The following is a 20,974-nucleotide window of genomic DNA, read 5'->3' as shown; positions in this document are numbered from 1 at the left end:
AGGTTCTTTTCAGTAAAGGAAAGCCCTCGCTGTTTGAATAAACACATATAAAGTACAGCTTCTAAAAAATGTCTCTTCTAACTCTTTTCTCAGGTGTATGGGGCTTCCAATGTAGAATTAATCACTAGAACCCGCACAGAACATTTATCAGACCAGCACAAAGGAAAGAGCAAAGGTAATAGAATAAGCTAATAATATTCCATGACAGTGGACACCATGATAATAATAATCAGAAGATGTCTTCAGTGCTATGACCTAGGTTGGCCTAAGACATTTTGCTTATCCAGCCTGAATTATATTGACACACAAAAGTTATCATTGTAGTTTAATAACTGTTGCTTGGGACTTAGGGAACAGTTCTTAACTGGGTATGATTCGGTAACTGAGGAAAGTCTGCTTTATTGACACAACATGCATCCTTTTAATTCAAGACATTCTGCTTGATGTAAAATAGTATCTTGGGGTTATTCGAAGATGTCCAAAGTGCAATAACTCATAACAAGCATCAAGATTATTAACTTTAATGGGTTACTGCAGGGGTGCCCATTAGGTCGATCGCGATCCCTGGTAGATCGCGATGTCCTGTCCTCCTGCCTTCTCCTGAGGAGAAGTGAACGAAGCGCTGCAGCAGCGGGGGGCGGAGCCGCTATCACAGCAACATGCCAAGTGGTGAGGAGAGAGAGAGCCGCTCCGCCTGGATCTGACAGCCGACGGATCTCTCTCTCCTCACCGCACATGCTGCTGTGACAGTGGCTCCGTCCGAATGGCCAACATTATATTTACCAGAAGCCCCCCAACAGTAAAAAAAAAACTTAGATTAAAACTAAATAACAAATAAGAAAATAGTAAAAAAAATAAATCCTGGGCGCTGTTGGGGGGGCACAGTTTTTTTCTTACCTCGAGTGCAAAAGGAGCTAGCTACGACCATGCTCGTGTGGCTGTCAGCTGAATGTGTTAGACGCCGCAGACGGAAAGGGGCAAAACACCTCTACTCGTATGCAACGTCGGCCACATGAGCACCGCGGGAGGACAGGACGCCGACGCCTCTAGAACGCACTTGAATGCAAGCCGGCCGACCCCCTGCATTCAGGGGCAGGAGGGTTGTATTGAAGTCAATGGCACCGCAGCCATGCCCCCCGCCCACAGTGTGATCGCCTGCCTGCATTCCGGTCCAGTGCAATCTGCAAAAATAGTGCTTGCAGCATTTTTGCAGATCGCACTGGACCGGAACGTAGGCACTTATGTGCCTGCGTTCTGGGTGCGGGTGATCGCACTATGGGTGAGGGGCGTGGCTGTAGTGCGATCTCAATCTTAAGAGTACTTGTACCCCTGTATATATAACGATTCCACACTCTCAGCCGAAATCACAGCATGTGGCAGCGAGTTTGGGACCCTGACTGATCTAACTAAGAAGAAACCCCTTCGCCCCTTGTGCTGACATTTTTTCTCCACCAATTTGAAGTGGTGGCCTTTCGTCCTTGTCATCGAGTAAAATGTAAAGAGTGTGCTGCTAATGTTACTATCCCCGGTAAACATTTTATACATGAAAATCATGTCCCCCTTAATCTCCTTACTTCCAAGGAGAACATGTTTAATTTTAGTAGCCTGTTCTCATAGCTCAGGTCCTCCATCCCCTTTATGAGTTTGGTTGCCCTCCTCTGGACTCTTTCCAGTTCAAGGACATCCCCTCTGTTCACTGGTGCCCAAAACTGGACCGCGTACTCTAGATGAGGCCGAACCAGTCATCATTAAAGTGGCACAATTACGGACTTGTCCTTGCAAGACATTCCCCTCTTAATACAGGAAAGGACTCTACTTGCTTTGTTTACCGAATCAGAAATACATGCTAATGTATTTCTTATGAATTAACCAAGGAACAGCTAAGTATTAGACGTCACTGGATAGCAATGCCATCTGCAGATTGTATAGTGGTACTGCACACAGATCATGTTAATTTATAATGCACTCCACATAGTTCGGCGCCTCTCTCTCTTTTTCAAATCTTAAATGAACAAAGAATGAGAGAAGCTGATTAGTTGCTAGTTCTAGTTCTAGTTTTGATAAATTCCCCCCCGTGTCATTGCCCTGAATGGTCATAGGTGACAGTGTTTCTTTAAGGAAGTCAACTATTTGAGATTTCTTAAGGTAGAACTTTAAAATGTTATGATGAACCTATTTTAACAAGCAGTTGTAACCCTGAACCTGCTTAAGGCATCATCTAGATGTGCCTGTGCTACTAGCTGAATACCTGAACTAATTATTAGATTTAGTACACACTAGAGAATTAAATATGAAATCTGATGTGGCTACTGCCATAAACTTTATTTCATTTTTTTTCTAAAAGTTGATTTTTAAGATTCTACTGAAGTCGAGTGCCTGCCTCTGTAATTAGATTCAGTTGATGGTTACTTATGGATAGCAATGATTATGATGACTCTTACTGCTTTGTATTATATAAAGCACTCACATGAACAATAGTGATGCTTGGGAGAAGGAAAGAGAAGGGTGACAGTTAATCTGTTGTACAAGGCAGAGTAAATTCTTAGGTTTGTCCTGTTTGTCAGCTATTTTTCCATTTTCTTTGCAGGTAGCAAAACACCTTTGCAATCATTCCTGGGGATAGCTGAGCAGCACGTAGGACCAAACAATGGGGTAAGTATTATTTTTGTAGCTCTGAATAACAGTTTATTTGCAGCATCCTTCCATGCTGTGCTGTGTGATTGTACTGTAAAGTCTGTACTAGCTGTCCCCCTAAAACCAGTATAATCGATGCCTGTTTTGTCAGAATGTGATCATACCAGCTTCATGTCCAGCAATTATCATTGATTATATTGTGAGAACCTTACTTACCCTTAGATCATAAAGGAGAATTTAAAGCTGTCTTATTATACCTGGAGCAAAGAAAAGTGGGCCTAGGAAATGCTGGCTTTATAATTATAATTAAAAGAGAAATTACACTCCTGCAAAGTGATTGGCTGTGAGACACGCATTTAGTTATTATAATTTTATACCTGTAGGCATACCATCAGGTGACAGTGAAAAAATGGTTGTAGTGATTTAAATAATTTCTATGGCAGTAAGGGTATGCTACATTTCCCTGCATGTCACTTCCCATATCACTTAATGTTATACAGAAATAGGTCCTTGAACTGAAGGTATAAGTAAAGCCAGGAGAAGAAGCTGGTGAAGCAGATCTCTGCTTCATCAGCTACTTTGGGGTCCCTAGGTGATATTAGGGGTCTGAAAGACCCCTGATGTCTCCATAAAGAGGATATGTCACATCTCATTTGGTATTACATATTATTATTATACAGGATTTATATAATGCCAACAGTTGGCGCAGCGCTTTACAATATAAGGGAGACATTACAATGCAATTCAAGACATGATGGTAAGGAGGGCCCTGCCCCTGAGGGCTTACAGTCTAAAATTGGGCCTGTTAGCCCCCTATGCGATAGCAATAAGGTTAAGTGTAAAAAAAAAAAAAGTTAAAATTTAAGTAACATAAAAAATGCAAAAAAAATGTTTCCCACCCACACGTTACAAGATAATAAAATGTTTGCATCGTATATCGATCAGGCATGGATTTAATTCACTAGAGATCACTGCAGTATTTTGTGTCTCATAACAAAAAGCTTACTGTATTAGTGTATTATATACATTGGAGAACCTGCCTGAGAATCATGACACTTTTGCCTGGCTTTGCAATAAAAAGTGACAGCTGGGTATTACTTCAAAAACACTTAGCACTGAAGAACCTGACATTTATAAGTATCTCATGTGATTCAGTGTTATCAACCCCAGAAAGGTTAAGTACCTGTTTTGAGTGTAATTGGACTTTAAAATGTCCTGTGGCAGAGTAAGAATTCATGTATTTAGGGCAATACACCTAAAAACACAAGTCTGTTTATGTGAAAGACCGTTGAGAAATATTTCCAGATGTTTGGCATTTTTTATTACAGGTATTTATATAGCGCTGACAATTTTAGGCAGTGCTTTACATAGTTGTACATTGACATCAGTCCCTGCCCTCAAGGAGCTTACAATCTAAGGTCCCTATCTCACATGGATACACACAAAGGCCAATTTAGAGAGGAGCCAATTAACCTTCCAGCGTGTCTTTGGAGTGTGAGGGGAAACCGGAGTACCCGGAGGAAACCCACGCAAACACAGGGAGAACATGCAAACTCCATGCAGGTAGTGACCAGGGACCCCCAGTGCTGCCAGGGAGAAGTGCTAACCACTACACCACTGTGCTGCCCAAAAGTTCCAGGAAATAGTTCCTAGAGCATATTTAGCAAATGGTTTGTAAAATGGAGATATGATTATTGCAGGAGGTAATTTCCAGCCCAGAATTGTCATTGGACTACATTGTAGCCAGCTTCTACTAAGCCTAAGATGTTAGATAATAGGAAATAAAAGGTGGATCAAGGTATTAAAGAATGATTTTTACTGTTGATAAATTATTATTTAAATTATTCACCTACCTGTCTACACTTCTGTTTGCATTTACATCCACAGAGAGCAAATGTCTGTTTTGCTCTAGCCATATGCTCCACGTGGCTGTAGATGCCAACAGACAGAGGACAGGCCTCTTAGAAGCTGACAGCTTCCATCATCATTTGAGACGAGCACTAATGGGACCCCACAGGTACATTCACATGAGTGGTTGCCTGAGGAGATGAGTAAGCATTCAGTATACTATAATAATGGATTATACTTTCCCCCTAGTGTATGTAGACCGTAAAACACGTCACAAAGAAAATGTGACAAAGTACCTGTAATTATGATCTCCTCTGGAGGTCACGAATATGATATGCTATAATTGAGATTAGTCAATATGTCTGAGGATTACATAGATGCTATAAAACTAATGAGACCTTAGCCGTAGGAGAATATACTGTATATGTACAGGGTTATCACAGTGTGACCAGGCTGGTGTAGACCTTGTTTTAATTATTTTTAAAAAGCTTAAATGAACAACAAATAAAAATGATGAACCTGTAAAAATATTTAATGGTACAGTAAAGTCAGTATTTTATGGAGATTTCTAATTCTGTGCCACTCTGTGAGATGACCCAGAGTTCTTGGTGTGCTAGTTGTGTGATGTCTGCGAACTCTGTCCTGCCTTGGGAGCTGCACTTATATTCATGGGTGTCTGAAGTTTCACAAAATGTCAGAGTACGTGAGCAAGGGGGGAATTGGTAAGCCGTCACCCTAGAAATTTGGCTGCTCCAATACACACTGCTACAAGGGAAGATTTAATGGACCTGACACTAGATGAAATAGGGCATTATTAGATAGTCCTTTGTTTATTTAAGTGGGTTAAATGACATGCAAGGTCTGCTTTTAGCAATGTTTATTGCAAGGTAAAAATGTAGGCGATTCCTTTTGTTGGCTAATTAAACATATTTATGCAAGCTTTTGAAAAGCTTCTTCAAATATGGTTTCTCCAAAAATCATAATTATATACTCAAGTACAGTGGGCATCAAAGAAAACAAGTTAATTAAACCAACAACAAACAAGGAAATCTAGATGCTGAGGCAAAGACAAAAAAAGTTAATTAATACCTTGAGTTCGTTGATATCCTCTGTATATGTGTGTATATGTGTATGACTTGTGTCATATAAGTATTTTTTTGTTTTGTTATAAAACTATGCCTAAGCAGAAGAAAACTGAAGGAACCATTTATAAAGCAGCAGTAATGTTTTATGACTAAAAAGCAAGCAGAGTGGAATTTATTACAATAAATGAATCACGAAAATAAAATGCTGAGAGGACGAGAGCTCGGGCACATGATCTGTCAAGGTCATATGACCTGTCTCTTGTAATCATGGAGTTCTCTCTACAGTGAGAACTCCGTTGGTCATCGTAGGCTTCACAGTGTGTCCTCATTTTATGAAATACTTGTAGAACACAGACACAGTTTGCAGCAAAAGCTGTGGTGTCAAACAGAAAGTGAATAGTGGTATCCACTGTTCTGCTATAAATAAGCCACTGATTTTTTTTTTTGAAGCTTACATCCTAAAATATATTCAGTAAGCCAATAAATGGGATTCACCTAAATTTTTACTTTCCTACTCCAATCTATGACTAACACAGTACTGCACTTTCCACTTGTTAGTGAAGAAAAAATGTATACGTATAGATTCCTATAGATAAAGCAACTCGTTTTTAGGTTTAGTGAATTTCTAATATTTAGTTAAAATATTGTGAAAATGAACCTTGAGCATTACAGAGAATATACAGTGTACTGCAGAGTACACCTTTTGTCCTTGCATATTGTTTACCTGGATATCCTGCTATGAACTGGCTCTCGCAAAGCCTCTTTAAATAGCTGTAATTGGCCTGTCCTGGAATTGATTAAAACATCATGGCATTCTTGGCTGCAAGGCTAGGTTTGACAGTCATTTGCTTTTTATTCGGCTTGTGGTAATGTATTTGTGCAAATGTCTGGAACACGTCCACTGCTTTCAGCTGATGCCAGTGTACTGTAGCACTGATAGTTCTTTTGTTACTATATCTACTGGCGTGTAATAAAGAAACAATACAGTGTGGTAGAAACTTTGTGTATGTGGCAGTAACAGTCAGTTACTTTGCCCTGACTGACCTTATTTAGCACGTTCCTTTTGTTTCTTTCGTTTTTTTTTTTAAATGAAGAATGTCTTTGGTTGCTGTGGGACAACACAGACACTCCCTAAGTATAGCTATAAATGGACTGACCCAGTGGCGTAACAACCGGGGGTGCGGGGGGGTCACTTGCCCCGGGCGCCCATAACTCTGGTTACGCCACTGGACTGACCTGCTCCAAGTATGATGATCATCCTGTGTGATGCTCAGGCAGTAATCAGGCTGTTTAGATGTATTCTAGGGGGTAACAGGAACACTTTATTTGCAGTATCGTTATTACACACAGATGTATCCAGGGGACCGATTGTTACATAGTTACATAGTTTCATAGTATTTGGGGTTGAATAAAGACATAAGTCCATCAAGTCTAACCCATATAGGTCCACTTTAGGAATACTTGTATCCCTGAATATTACGGTCCCTCAGGAAATCGTCCAAAAGTTTCTTGAACAATTCCACACTCTTAGCTGAAATCACTGCAGGTGGCAGTGAGTTCCAGACCCTAACCGCTCTTACTGTGAAGAACCCCCTTCGCCCCTTGTGCTGGAATTTTTTCTCCACCAACTTTAGGTGGTGGCCTCTAGTCTTTGTAATGGAGTTAAACTTAAAGAGTTTGTTGCCAATGTTGCTGTCACCATTGAACATCTTGTACATGAAAATCATATCCCCCTTAATCTCCTTACTTCCAACGTGAACATGTTTAAATTCAGTAACCTTGTCTCACAGCTCTGGTCCTCCATTCCCCTAATTAGTTTGGTTGCCCTCTGCTGGACTCTCTCCAGCTCAAGGACATCCCTTCTTAGTACCGGCAGCCAAAACTGGACCGCGTACTCCAGATGAGGCCGAACCAATGATCTATAAATTGTAACCTTTCCTTTTTGAGCAGAGGAAAGGAAGGTGTTACTATTCTGCCCTCCAGGTGTGAAACAGCTTACGTCCTGAAGCTACAGAGGATATGCAGATTTGTCTGCCTAAGGCCAGCCTTAGATGTTTCCCCTCAATATTTTGATAATTAAATTCTTTTATGATTTAGTGTTATTTAAAAAAAAGTATAACCAGACAAGCAATGATGAGGTGTGGCAAAATTACCCAAAACGCTCATCAAGTAACCAGTGTGAAGCACAGTAGAGCCTTCTTGAAACAGAACAGGTTTCTTCTTGTCTCACTTCTATCACAAACCCAAAATTAAAAGGTTCTATTCCTTATTTTAAGGTACTGAGCATAAACTTTCAAATCATTCCTTTTTGCCCGTGAGCCAACTGTGCATCCAGACCTGCTGGTTTACAGCACAGATACAGCCTAATATTACAGAGCCATTCATTTCTAACTGCATATGGCTCTTTCAGGCCTGTTGGCCATCCTCCGTGCAGTGTAGAAGGTATTTACATGCCTCTCTCAGAGGCATCTTTACCGCAAGGTAAACTAGGCATTTGTCTTGGGCAGCACTTTCCAGGGGAGCGGCAGAAAATGCCACCCTCAAACCATTAAGGCAGAGCCTCACCTGCCATTAAGAGAAAATGAAATAAATTATCCTTACTCGAATCCACCAACAAGCTCACCCTCCTCTCTGACACTGGCAGAAATGATACAACGCGTACCTGTTACTATTAAAACAGACACTCACTGTATCCAGCTTCTGACAGGATAAGTCAAATGCACAGCGGGCTTCCCTGCTACGCTGATAGCGCAACCTGTAAGAAGCTGGATATTGTGTGTACGCTGTATCCAGCAACTGACAGGTTATGCAAAATGTCTTAAACAGGAAGGGGTGGGACAAATTTAGATTGGTGGTACCTGAATGTAGTCTTGTCTAGAGCAGTACAAAACCAAAATACGGTACACCACTGGCCTCACTTCCACTTATAAGACTAAAGCAACCCACAGCAGTAAATAGACATATAAATTACTTGAATTTCCATAAACCTTGTGAAGATTCTAAACCTGTGGCACAATTTTTAAACTTTTGTAATACAGATGCTAGATCCTGTATCCAATGATCTGACATTTCAGATATTCTAGTCACTGAAATCTGGTAAAACTCTTTATCTGAAAAGCCTATAATCCTAATCCCTTCTCGAACATATGTGGCCCACATGCCTCATTCTTCTCTGGCAATGTTTTAGTGTATCGCATGTAAGTTTCAACAATTTTGAACCATTTGAAACAAAAACGTTTCAGAACTGTGGGGCGGGAGTTATTTAGTCCCAATACTATATACAAAGCTGTTTTAGTTAGTTCATGTATATATATTTGGATATCTTTATCCAGCTCACACCACAGCACCACAGATGTATTCAATAACTGCAACCCTTTTAGGCATTTATGCAGAAAGGGAGCACATTACTATTACACGTTATTCACCATGCTTCACAGTTGGGATGTGGTTTTGTTGTTGGTAAACAGTATTAAAACATAACAGTTTACACATTAACCACAATAAAATACAAAAAAGGCCAATAATAAAAGCATTTCTCATTTGCTCCCTAAACATACAACCAACAACAATTCTGTGAAACATCCAAGTGCTCTTTAGCAAGTCTGACACAGGCAGCAGTTGTTTTGTTTTTCAGTGGTTTCTTGATGGCCCCATAGGAAATTATTAGTATTATTGTTATACCCATAATACGGAAAATTGAATAAGCATGACAATGTGCCTGAAAATACCATCAGAACTTTGCTCCAACCCTCGCAGGCCCACCATCCAGTCAAAGGACCTTAGTAATCAGCAGCATTCAGTCTATATACAGAAACAAGATCCTCAAACTTTAAAGAGAAAGTATTTTGTATCTCCAGTACATATTTTTAGTTATTTTGCAGTATTTATCTTAAAGATTAAAGTGAAAGGTTTTTTAAGCTATTACAAATGCTGATTAAATCACTTACAGTAGATGCTGCTTTTTGATATTTAAAGGTTTCCTGAAGAATTAGCAGCTGATCCGCTAAGCATGGCGCTGATGTCCTTTTTTAGAGTAACTCCTTTTCCTTGCAGATTCCTATAGAGCCACCTTTGTGTGCGCTAGTAAGCTGTGTTTGTCTCCACAAACACACAGACACAGGAAGGCAAGCCATTCCCCTGATAAACCCCCCCCCCACCTGCTCCTCACTTCTCCAAACTAATAGATGGACAGCTGATGGAGACTGCCCTGTCACCATGTGATCTTTAACTAGACAGAAAGTTACTTTGCTTGGCAATGTATATTTGCTTTAACTGGTACTTTATTGAAAAAAAAAAAGTTAATCTTATTTTAAAGTGGAACTATCAGCCACATTGGAAGTGCATTGTTTTTGGCTTCAGTCTATTGTTTATAATAGAAGAGACAATAGTTGACAAGATGCATTATCAGAAAGTAAGAAATTAAAACTGACACAGGGGGAGTAACCAGTAAAACAAAACCGAACTTTTCACACATACAGTTAGTTTTCATGAGAACCAAATGTTATTACAATAGTTGAGTTTAATAAGTATAAGATTAGCTTATACAATTAGGAAGGTACAATCTTCATGCGATGGAAGTCGTTTGCTAATAAGAGAGGTGAATTGTTTTCATTGAATATGGTAAGTGTATGTATGTGTATATTTAAATGGTGGAACAAGGTTTTTATAACATTAGCACATATTGATAACAGTAATAATATCAAGCTAATATATTATTTCTGTATATCTAAAACATTATTGTACATTTCCCTAATCACTTATTGATACAAATGTTTACATTAAGCTGTTCACAATCACATATCTAAAAAAACTGTAAAAGACTATAAAATAATTGTTTGCTTTTAACAAATGTTTTTTTTAGCAGACATTAATTACCCAGACTTTTAGTCAGACCAATCCAACAGCCATTACACCGGATGAATACTTTGATCCTAACTTCGAGCTGGGACACCGGGATATGGGGCGACCCATGGAGCTCACTACCAAAACTCAGAAGTGAGTGGTGCTGATTATGAATAATCTAAGCAATGTGAGAAACAGTGCCACCTACATAACCACATTACCCAAAATATACAGTATAAACATGCAGTGCACTTAGGCCCATTTTAACATGCATGTCAAAAAGTTCTAAAACGCTTGTGTTAATAAAGACGATGTTAAAGAGGACCTTTACCCATATCTTCAAAATAACAACAAAGACACCTTTAGGAATGTTTAGTACTGACAATCTACAAACAGATACTTTTAGATAATATCAGACTTTTTATTCTTTGCATACCTTGTTTTTCTTTTCCTCCCCATTCTTCTCACAGTGGCCATTTTCACTAAGGGCAGACAAATCAATCTCCCTTTACTTCCTGGAACTCTGGCACATGTGACTAGGACATGTGATCATGCACATCATCAATGCCTTTCCCTGAGCTCTCATGAATTTACAGATGAGATTTCCCAGCAATGCTCTGCTGATGTAAGCTTCCGAGGATGCAATGCTTGGGCACATTACATCACTTTTGCCAAAGAGAACCAGGAAGTAGAAAACCACAAATTGTAAATAAAATGAAAATATGTTTGTTTAACTAATGAATGTAAGATCATTTCATATCAGCATTCAGAGCTGCATGCTGATGGGATTTCTAGCCGCAGAGAGTAAAGGTTCCCTTAAAGATAGACCCTGCTCATATCTGTGTGTTAGAAATAGCTCAGGTCCAGTTTTCTGCCTGCGTCACATGAAAAAGCATGTATGATGCATTTTGCATGCATTTTCATGCGTTTTTAGCCCCTGATAACAAGCCGCCCCCCTGGATACCTGCTATGTGCTCACACACCACCTCAGAGCAAGATGGCTGCAGGAGTGGGAGTGTTTGCTTACCTGGTAGGCTTGCAGCCTCACCCTCCCTCTTCTACCACTGCTACAAATACAGAGAGAAAAGAGCAGAGCCTGGGAAACCATTGGTGACAACTTTTATCACAGTGGTTGACATATAGCTCCCTAAATAAATAAGAGAAAAGGTTAGTAGAAACTTTGCATTTTACTTATTGGTCTTTACCCTCTTTCCCTTCATTCCTGACATGTTACTGCATTACAAACAGCAATACACAGCACAAACAATCCAAGAAGAAGATTCAAAGGTGACAATGAGCATTGTCACAGCATATATATTTTTTTATTGGCCAACAGAAAAGATGTATTAAAACACATTAAAAATGTACATCAACGTGCATTGAAAACAATGGTAAAAAAAAAGGCATCAAAACAAACACAAAGGTGTGAACCTATTTATTTCTGCTGATATAAAAACACCCTCTTCTCTCTTGAGGAACATTTAGAATACCCCTAGCAACTTTTGACTCTTTGCACAAGTTTATCTTCAGGATAGTGAAATATTTTGGTACCTATACAATTTACACACACATCCATATATAAACAATTACATTCTGGCATGAAAATAATATATAAAATATAGCACAGTAGAATAGAATATATAAGAACAATTATACATACATTGTTGCCCATACACTATTGCACTCTCTTTTTATCAGACTCTTATTTGGTATCACTAATTACACATTTTCTTCCTTTGTAAAATGCATGTAGGTTCAAAGCCAAACTATGGTTGTGTGAGAACCACCCCCTCTCTCTGGCTGAACAGGTGGCACCTATCATTGACCTCATGGCAATAAGCAATGCACTATTTGCAAAACTCCGTGACTTTATCACTCTCAGGCTACCCCCAGGATTTCCTGTAAAAATTGGTAAGTGAATTTAATGACAAGTCTATGAATATTCAGGCCACATAAGTGGTATTTGAGTATAGATGGAGGCTTTTCAGCTTGGAGTTATTCCTGGCTTCTTATATCTCTGAAGCTGGCCATACACTTCTTGAATTCAGCAGGACGAGGATGAAATTCGAGCTGTGGATGAACCCATCGGCACCACTCCGTTCAACAAAAGTTTATTTTTTATTCGACTTTTGTTAAAGGAGCCAGGCCAAAAATTGCCAGCCAATCATTTGCAGTCACTGTTTAGGTATTTTGATAGCTGTGGGCACCGGTTGTGAGAATAGCCCAGTAGCGAAGATCCCCCATCCACACTGTTTAAAGCAGATGGGGAACTCAAACATTTTTTCTTGTTCAGCCCCTGGCTAGCTTTAGGGCTTCTAGCTTAGAGATTTTTCTGCTTAAAGAGAAGCATTGTGCACTCAGAGACCCCCTTATCACTGCTGCAGCTTATATGCAAATCGTGTTACTCTGTAGCAGAAATATAAGACTTGGAGTTCCTGAATGAGGCAAGTATTTGACATGTATAAACATAGATATTTTATTTTTTTATGACTGGTAACAAAAAAAAACACAGGTTATCACTCTAGAACCTCCAGCAGTGAGATCAACCAGAATTCCCACCTCAGCTTTCTTGTTAGGGGAGTTACCGAACCAAATTAGGGTATCACACTTCCCTGATGGGCTCTTCATACTGTAAAATGAATAATGATGTAATCCAGTTGCAGAAGAGCAAAGCCTTTGTTTATGCTTTGTGGAATGGTGGAGAGACACAAACTAGTTCCTGGAAAACCAGCCATTCAAGTTTCTAAGAGATATAACAAGTCCGTGGGTGATTCAGCTCAATGGAGTAGACTTGGCTTTGAACATGTTTGAGGATCTCCCATAGTTTACAAATTTAGTTTGGGGGGAACTGACTCTTTAATGAAGTTGGTTATTTGATCCAGAGACCAGTACTGACCTTTTTGCTCTCCATGTTGACAGAGAATTATAATTTAACCTCCAACCCCTATGTCACTGCTGAGTCCTGTAGTGATACACAGGTCGAAGAAAGGAACTGCAGCATGGACACAGGCTTCTGACACTTCCAGAAGTGTCAGATGCCAAAAAGACTGATGAACACTGCAGCAATGGAACTGAGGGGGGGAAAGAGACATGGGCCATCGTGAAGGTGAGTATTACAGGTCTTCTATTCCAGGGAACTGGCATTTTGATTCCTTTAAAAAATGGACAGGATCTCTATAAGGTCTTGCTTTAGGATCTGTGCGGGTACAGAAACTGTGGGCGAGGACATTGTCATTGGCTTTTGTAATTACTAAAGCAGCTAAGCAGAAGTGGAGTTTAAATATATATATATATTGAAGTAAATAATATTGATTATTTTGTTACAATGACACCTGGAAGTGGGTGGGATATATGAGGCAGCAAGTGAGCATTTTGCAACTGAAGTTTATGTGGTGGAAGTAGAAAAAATGGGCAAGCGTAAGGATTTGAGCGACTTTGACAAGGGCCAAATTGTGATGGCTAGACGACTTGGTCAGAGCAACACCAAAACTGCAGTTTTTATGCGATGTTCCTGGTCTGCAGCGGTCAGGATCTACCAAAAGTGGTCCAAGGAATGTGGGGAGAAAAAGGCTGCCTCATGCAGTCTGATCTAATATAAGAGCTACTGGAACCTAAATTGCCGAAAAAGGTAATGCTGCTTTTAATAGAAAGGTGTTTGAACAGTTTGTTGCATATAGGGCTGTGTATCCGCAGATCGGTCATCAGAACTGGACCACGGAGCAATGAAAGAAAGTGGCCTGGTCTGATGAATCACATTTTCTTTTACATCATGTGGATGGCCGGGTGCATGTGTGTCACCTACCTGGGGAAGAGATGGCACCAGGATGCATTGTGGAAAGAAGGCAAGGCTGCAGAGGCAGTGTGACACTTTGGGCAATCTTCTGCTGGTAAACGTTGGGTCCTGCCATTTATGTGGATGTTACTTTGACACGTACCACCTACCTAAACATTGTTGCTGACCAAGTACACCCCTTCATGGAAACAGTATTCCCTGATTTCAGCAGGATAATGCGCCCTGCCACTCTGCAAAAATGGTTCAAAAATGGTTTAAGCAACACAAGAACGAGTTTGAGGTGTTGGTTTGGCCTCCAAATTCCCCAGATCTCAATTCAATCGAGCATCTGTGGAATGTGCTGAAAAAACAAGTCCGATCCATGGAGGCCCCACCTTGCAACTTGAAGGAGTTAAAGGATCTGCTACTGACTTAAAAGATCTGCTACTGGTGCCAGATATCACAGCATACCTTCAGAGGTCTAGTGGAGTCCATGCCTCAATCGGTCGAGCCTGTTTTGGCGGCAAAAGGTGGACCTACTCAATATTAGGCGGGTGGTCATAATGTTAATGCTGATCGGGGGATATATATATATATATATATATATAAAATTATATAGAATTTATTAAACATGACCATGAAGACAGCTGGTCATGCACCTGCAGAGGACTATACATTGATAACTAAGGTAAGCTGGCATTTCCTAGGCTCTAGGTTAATTTTTATGTCTGATGAATAAGCATCCGAAAGCTTGCTCTGCGCTTTTCCATTAGCCAATATTGATGTCACTTCACAGTACTTCAGCCATTTGTACCATCCAAATGTATTTACTATGAAACATATGCATATTTGTGATGGTAAATTGAAATTCTAATCATGGAAATGTGGATGGTTTTTTCAAGTGTACAGCTGTTTAAACTGGCATGTACAATAAATATGTGTGGAGCTCTCCACACTGCAAAACGAGTGCACAATCAGAGCTGCTTCAAAAAATGCCGAGGGCCTTGTAGACTTCAGTGATGTGGAACAGCTGGAGCTAGCTGCAAATGTAAGAGGCAGGCTGCATGTGGATCAGCTATTGAGAGTGGGGGATAAGTTTCATTTCAACTGAATTTCTGTCTGTATGCAGATTTGTTGCTTTTTCTAAGCAGTTTGCCTCTGTCAGGAGGATAAATATATTTAAAACATAAATGTGGTCAACTACCCACATAAATTTAAAGGTACACTGCAGTAAAAGTGGACAAATATCATGAAAATATGCCCAGGGTCTGATAATTCATGTACATGAGGCTATATTTTTGCACTGTCAATAGCCCTGCATTCTAAGAGCACCTAATCCTGAGATTCAGATGACCAAGAAAATCAACTCTGCTCATTAAAGTCCCTGTAATCTTATTCTACACATTTGATCATGCAGAAAGGAGTGATTCATGCCCCAGATCCACCTCCACTGCAGTTTACAGAAAGCAGACCTAAGCACACACTTGTTTTGGGAAGGAGGCTGCTCTAGAAGAAAAGCCAAGAGACTGCAGTCCTGCTTAAAGGCCTGCTAAAGACTTTGATCAATCTGATAATAAGACATTCAGGCAATATGTGTATATACTGTGTGTGTGTATATATATATATTCACAGAGTAGAAGGCTAGTTAACATAAATGGAAGCAGCTGCTATAGGAGAGACTGCAGCAAAATATGGGAACACATTTTGTCATCCCCATCTTACCAATGACACCATCACGCTCCTTTTTTGTTGAGACAGTAGTCAGAGTTCAAAAATGGTAAAGTTTGTCCTTATACACAGTAGTTATTATTATTATAGATATACTAGATAGCGATGGTAATGGCATATTTGTGTCTTATTTGTTTTTTGACAGAAATTCCCATTTTCCATATCCTGAATGCCCGCATTACCTTTGGAAACCTGAATGGATGTGATGAACCAGTGTCCTCCCTCCGTCAGAGCCCCAGCAGTGAAGCCCCCTCCCCAAGCAGCGACTCCTGCAGTGTTAGCAGCACCAGCTCTATAAGTATGAAGCCACAGCAGGGGGACGCGGGACAGAGGGACCCTAACAGTATGTGTCAGACCTCAGCACTGGGGGCACAGGAGGTCCTGCGTAAGGGTGACCATAGAGAGGATTACCATTGGCTGTGCCTCATGTCACCTGCAGATTTTACATGGGCAAGTAGCATGATCCACTTCAACATTTCAGATGGCTCCTCCAGGCCTCCACCTTCACTGCTTTGCCTGAACATACATACTGAGTTAGCTGCTTTTAAAATGGTGGACATGTCAGCAGATGACCTAATTTCACTGTATGTCCTGTTCACCTGAAATAGATGATGGACTTATGACTGTGTTCTGGTACGTTTACAGCTTCTGGACGTGGCTGTGAGATGGACCAGACCTTGTTTGAAGCCCCACGAGGGTACAGTGTGGTAGGGAGTTACCGGGAGAGCATGCGTGAGGAGGAGGATGACCTGCTTCAGTTTGCAATCCAGCAAAGTTTGCTAGAAGCTGGTAGTGAATTTGATCAGGTAAGATGGCTTCACCATCAAATGGCAGACATGTTTATTAATGCTTAATTTTGGTAATACTGCTCAGATGCAGTTAAAAGGTTTTACGAAATAAGTATATCAAAAGGGGAATAACATGTGGCAGTAGGAACAATGGAGCTAGCTAGATCTTCTCCATAGTTGGAAACAAGTGAAGGGCTGGCTATTCCTGGATCAGAGAGAGCTGTCAGGACTGAGCCCCTAATAGTACAGCAGCAGGTATACATTTAACATAGCTAAGGAAAATGCTAAATAATACAGCCATGAGCACAAGTAGCTTTAGTGGTTTAGCAGTTTTATTCTGCCAGTCAATCAAGTGATTGTTTATGCTTTAAAGTGACTATAATGAGAATGATACTATATATGGGCTATGTGCACTGCCTATGCAGCCATTTGGCAATTATGAAAATTACTGAAGATCTTGCCAGGACCAGCAAAGTGTAGCCTGGGGGATATTTTCCGACTTCCCAGCTCTTCTTCTTATGGAGAGCTTTTTAAGCAGAAGCCCCTTAAAGGTACATAATAGGTTAGAGGAATGGGGGTACCTAAACACTGGGATGGGGTGTGAGTTGCTAATGGCTAAGAATATAGGGTATGGGTGAAGTTTGATATTCTTAATTGAATAACTTGCTTTTACGAACTTTCTGAGAAATAGACATGGTCACTAGGCTGTATTACTGGTTTAGGGAAAATGCAGTTGTGACATGGTCAGTGCGACCCATCAATATATGATTACACCTCATTGTTTACACATTGCATTATTGCAGGGGTGCCCACAAGGTCGATCGCGATCTACCAGTCGATCACGTAGCGATCACTGGTAGATCGCAATGTCCTCTCCTCCCGCCGCTTCTCTGGATCCCCGCTGCTCTCCCCAGCGGGGATCCGAGAAGATGTGAAGGAACCGGCGGCGTGGAAGGGCGGTATTTTTGCGGATCGCACTGGACTGGAACACCGGCACTAATGCAGGCGATCGCACTGTGGGCAAGGGGCCTGCCTGTGGAGCCTGGCTGCGGTGACATTGATTTCAATGCACCGCCACGCCCCCTCCCGCCCCTGAATGCAGGTGTTTTTTCGTTGGTAGATCTCAATGAGCTCGTCATTTGAAAAGTAGATCTCCAGACGAAAAATAGTGGGCGCCCCTGCATTATTGCATTATATCTCTTTACATGTCTAAAAGACATATAGGACATTAAGATGTAGAACTTGAACCAGGTTTATAAATAAAGAAACTGAAAGCTGAAAAATATCATATGTAATAAAGGTCCTATTTAGATTCTGTACCAGGGTTCTGTAGACCTTAGAGATTTTGTATTATTTAGGAAATCTGTACTGAGAGTAATATGTAGACTACCATGGCCAGCAGCTCCCTTGTGAAACATTGCCTGTCATGCACATCTAGGGGTTTCATGGCTTTTAAGTTTACCCACAATATTTAAGTTGACCCACAATAGCTATGCAGATCAGAAGTCTTGGCTTCATTCATTGCACGCTCGTTCTGGATCAGTGACAGAAAAAAAGGTAACAAATGGCAGCTGACTTATCTCTCTCAGTGCAGGTTTCACTCAAAGCCCATAATTGTCCTTAGAATGTTCAGTATTGTAGTCTTACCCTGCTGGTCTATTCATAAAACAAAATATGCAACTCTACCTGTTCTACTTTTACAGGTAACAATTTGGGAAGCTCTGACAAACAGCAAACCAGGAACACATCCAATTTCTAATGAGCGGAAAGGAGAAAGGTTTGTAAATTGCAGAAAAGTAACACAGATTATAAGACCAACAGACTGTACAGTTTGTTACAGGTCCTCCCAAAAGAAATGTTATTACATTCAGTAAGAGTAATAATTTTCTTATATATGTATCAGAATATCATTCATTTTGTGTCCAGTGACATAATTATGCAGACTGTCATGCTTGTGGATACAGATGGTTATATTACTAGCTATCTATGTTGTCTCTTGGGTTGGATTGTCCGTCAGCAATCCTTATATGCTAAAAGTGATAGAATGTCGTCTTCAGCTATGCACAACATGGTTAAAGGGGTTATTTTCTTGTGTCAGCTTGCTTATGCTACAATAAACAGCACAAATACATAGTAGAGACATCCTTTATGGTTTGTGTAGATGGCCATAAACAGCACATCCAGGGCTGGCCTCACTCGCTATTTATTGTGTTCATTGACTTCCTAATGAGATTCTTCACACTGTACTCTGCGGGGCGAAAGTTTATAGGGTTCAATGAGCAAGTGGAGGGGGGAATTTGGCTGTGCTGAGCACAGACAGATATATGTCAGGGCCAGGCAGCCTTATAAATGCATGCCTACTTTAGGATTATCAAGCTGACAATGTGTCTCTATTACAGTCTTTCTCATCGGTTAGGATAAAACCATACACCACTAGTATAAGATGACAACAAGCTTAGTATCAGGTGCATTAGCAATGGGTAAACTGCAACATTACAGCTCATATGTGTGTTTTTCCTGAGTCATTGGAGACATCAAGTTTCAGTTTGATTTGTTGTTATGAAAGCATTTTTCATGTGAACACCTCATACTTTTCATGGGGATTTAAAAACAGTGGGCTTTGCGAAAACAGGGTTTTTTTCTTCCTTTCATACGATGTTTCCATTTCACCATGAGGCATTTTAAATCTTTATCATCTCCTCATTGGCAGAAGGTGAGTGATTTTTGTGTTCCTGGACTTTTCCTGCAGAACCCCCCTGCACACCCAGCCCTGCAGCCCCCCACACTCCGTGTCCAGCAATGCATTCAGCACTTATAAGGAGCAGCTACGAATAGCCATGGAACTCTCAGCCAAGGAGCTGGAGGAGGAGGAGATGCTCAAGCAACAGGAGGAAGAAGAGCTAGAAAGGATCCTACAGCTCTCCTTAACTGAGAAATAGCAGGACCTCTACTTTAGCAGACAAGCACCCAGAAGGCCTATCCACATTGGCTAAGGGCTCACTTGGGAAGCCATCGACACATGGCTGAGGAAGACTCATCAAGAAGGGAAATGGGTGCAGATGGAGCTTCCTGTTACACACAATGCATTGCAACATGAGCCAGCAATGGTGGTCATACACCTCTGCAGACTTGTCTTGACATACTTCCTGATAGCCACATTTTGGAAGTGTCATATCAACTAAAAGGATTCAATATAAATACAATAACTGGGTACAAGCTCAGGTGTGGGCAGGCTCTCCCACCCATAAATTAGTGAAATGGATGGTAATTTTATCCTCTTTGTTGCTGGAAGCAGATTTCTTACTCATATATTTATTAATTGAATGCACCAGCTGCAAACTGGTTAACAATCACCATACGGTACCTCCTTATATTTTTAGTGGCCAGAGAGGAACTTGCTGTAACAGTGATCTCCGCAAGGAGTTGTAGTTGGATGTAAAGAAATCTGAATTCTTTTGGGTTATGTGCACAATATATGTTGATTCTTTCATTATCAGGGTCGGGTCTATGTAAGTGTAAACAAATTATGATAGAGTATATTCAATGTGTCTGAGTCTTTTAAAGAGAAGCTAGAGAGCGAAATGCTTATTGTGTCCTCTTTAATCCCCCACTAAGGATACCACATGTGGTTGGGTGATGTATAAGTACCACAATTTCCACAAATAAATTGCAGATTAGGGGTTCCTTTCATATGAAACTGAAAATTCAATGTTTGATGTAAAATAAAAGGATAATAAAGAAGCTGTGCCCATGGAGCCTTGAATTCATAAATCTCTTGTATTCTGAAAAATTAATTTTGTGACTATTAGGAATTTTCATAGTTCAGCCATTGAAAAGGAAAAAAAAACACCTTGCATCCACAGAGAGGGCCATTTAGGACAAAGTGACAATGTGTTTGCAAAGGTCACCCCTGATCCAATTATGCTAGCTCTCCCCCACAGATCCCTCTTCCATCAATACCCAGAGCAGTCAATATCTAAGCCACGTGACAGAGAGAGTGATGTTACTGCTTCCCTTTGCCTTCCCCACCAGCCAAAACCAGGAATTTTAGTGTCAGCTGCAACCGAGGAAGAAACAGCAGGGGAGTGCTAACAAGGTGGGTATTAGTTTGTTGGGGAGAAACTTTGCAAAGGCAATGATCCAGTATAAGGCAATAAGCCATAAGAAAGTGTGGACCAATCCCCAACTAAATTATCTGGCAAGATAGATAGATAGATAGATAGATAGATAGATAGATAGATAGATAGATAGATAGATAGATATCGATAGATAGATAG

At 40.5% G+C, this 20,974-nt stretch overlaps 1 protein-coding gene across 1 annotated transcript in view; it reads left to right on the top strand.

Moving 5' to 3' along the window:
• The window catches only part of ANKRD13B (ankyrin repeat domain 13B), a gene marked incomplete at its 5' end in the record, with an annotated part of 42,313 nt that extends 21,867 nt beyond the window's left edge, over nt 1-20,446 (top strand). Inside the window, 8 exons of the mRNA XM_018565477.1 lie at nt 94-175; nt 2,588-2,652; nt 10,429-10,562; nt 12,163-12,320; nt 16,055-16,252; nt 16,555-16,715; nt 18,401-18,474; nt 19,447-20,446. Coding sequence (XP_018420979.1) covers nt 94-175; nt 2,588-2,652; nt 10,429-10,562; nt 12,163-12,320; nt 16,055-16,252; nt 16,555-16,715; nt 18,401-18,474; nt 19,447-19,636 — 1,062 coding nt within the window. The remainder of the gene's footprint in view (nt 1-93; nt 176-2,587; nt 2,653-10,428; nt 10,563-12,162; nt 12,321-16,054; nt 16,253-16,554; nt 16,716-18,400; nt 18,475-19,446) is intronic.
• Nucleotides 20,447-20,974: the final 528 nt, after the last annotated feature.

Source organism: Nanorana parkeri, unplaced genomic scaffold (genome assembly GCF_000935625.1).
Source record: "Nanorana parkeri isolate BGI_ZX_2015 unplaced genomic scaffold, ASM93562v1 scaffold851, whole genome shotgun sequence".
NCBI lineage: Eukaryota > Metazoa > Chordata > Amphibia > Anura > Dicroglossidae > Nanorana > Nanorana parkeri.
This window is presented reverse-complemented; position numbering and strand designations above follow the sequence as displayed.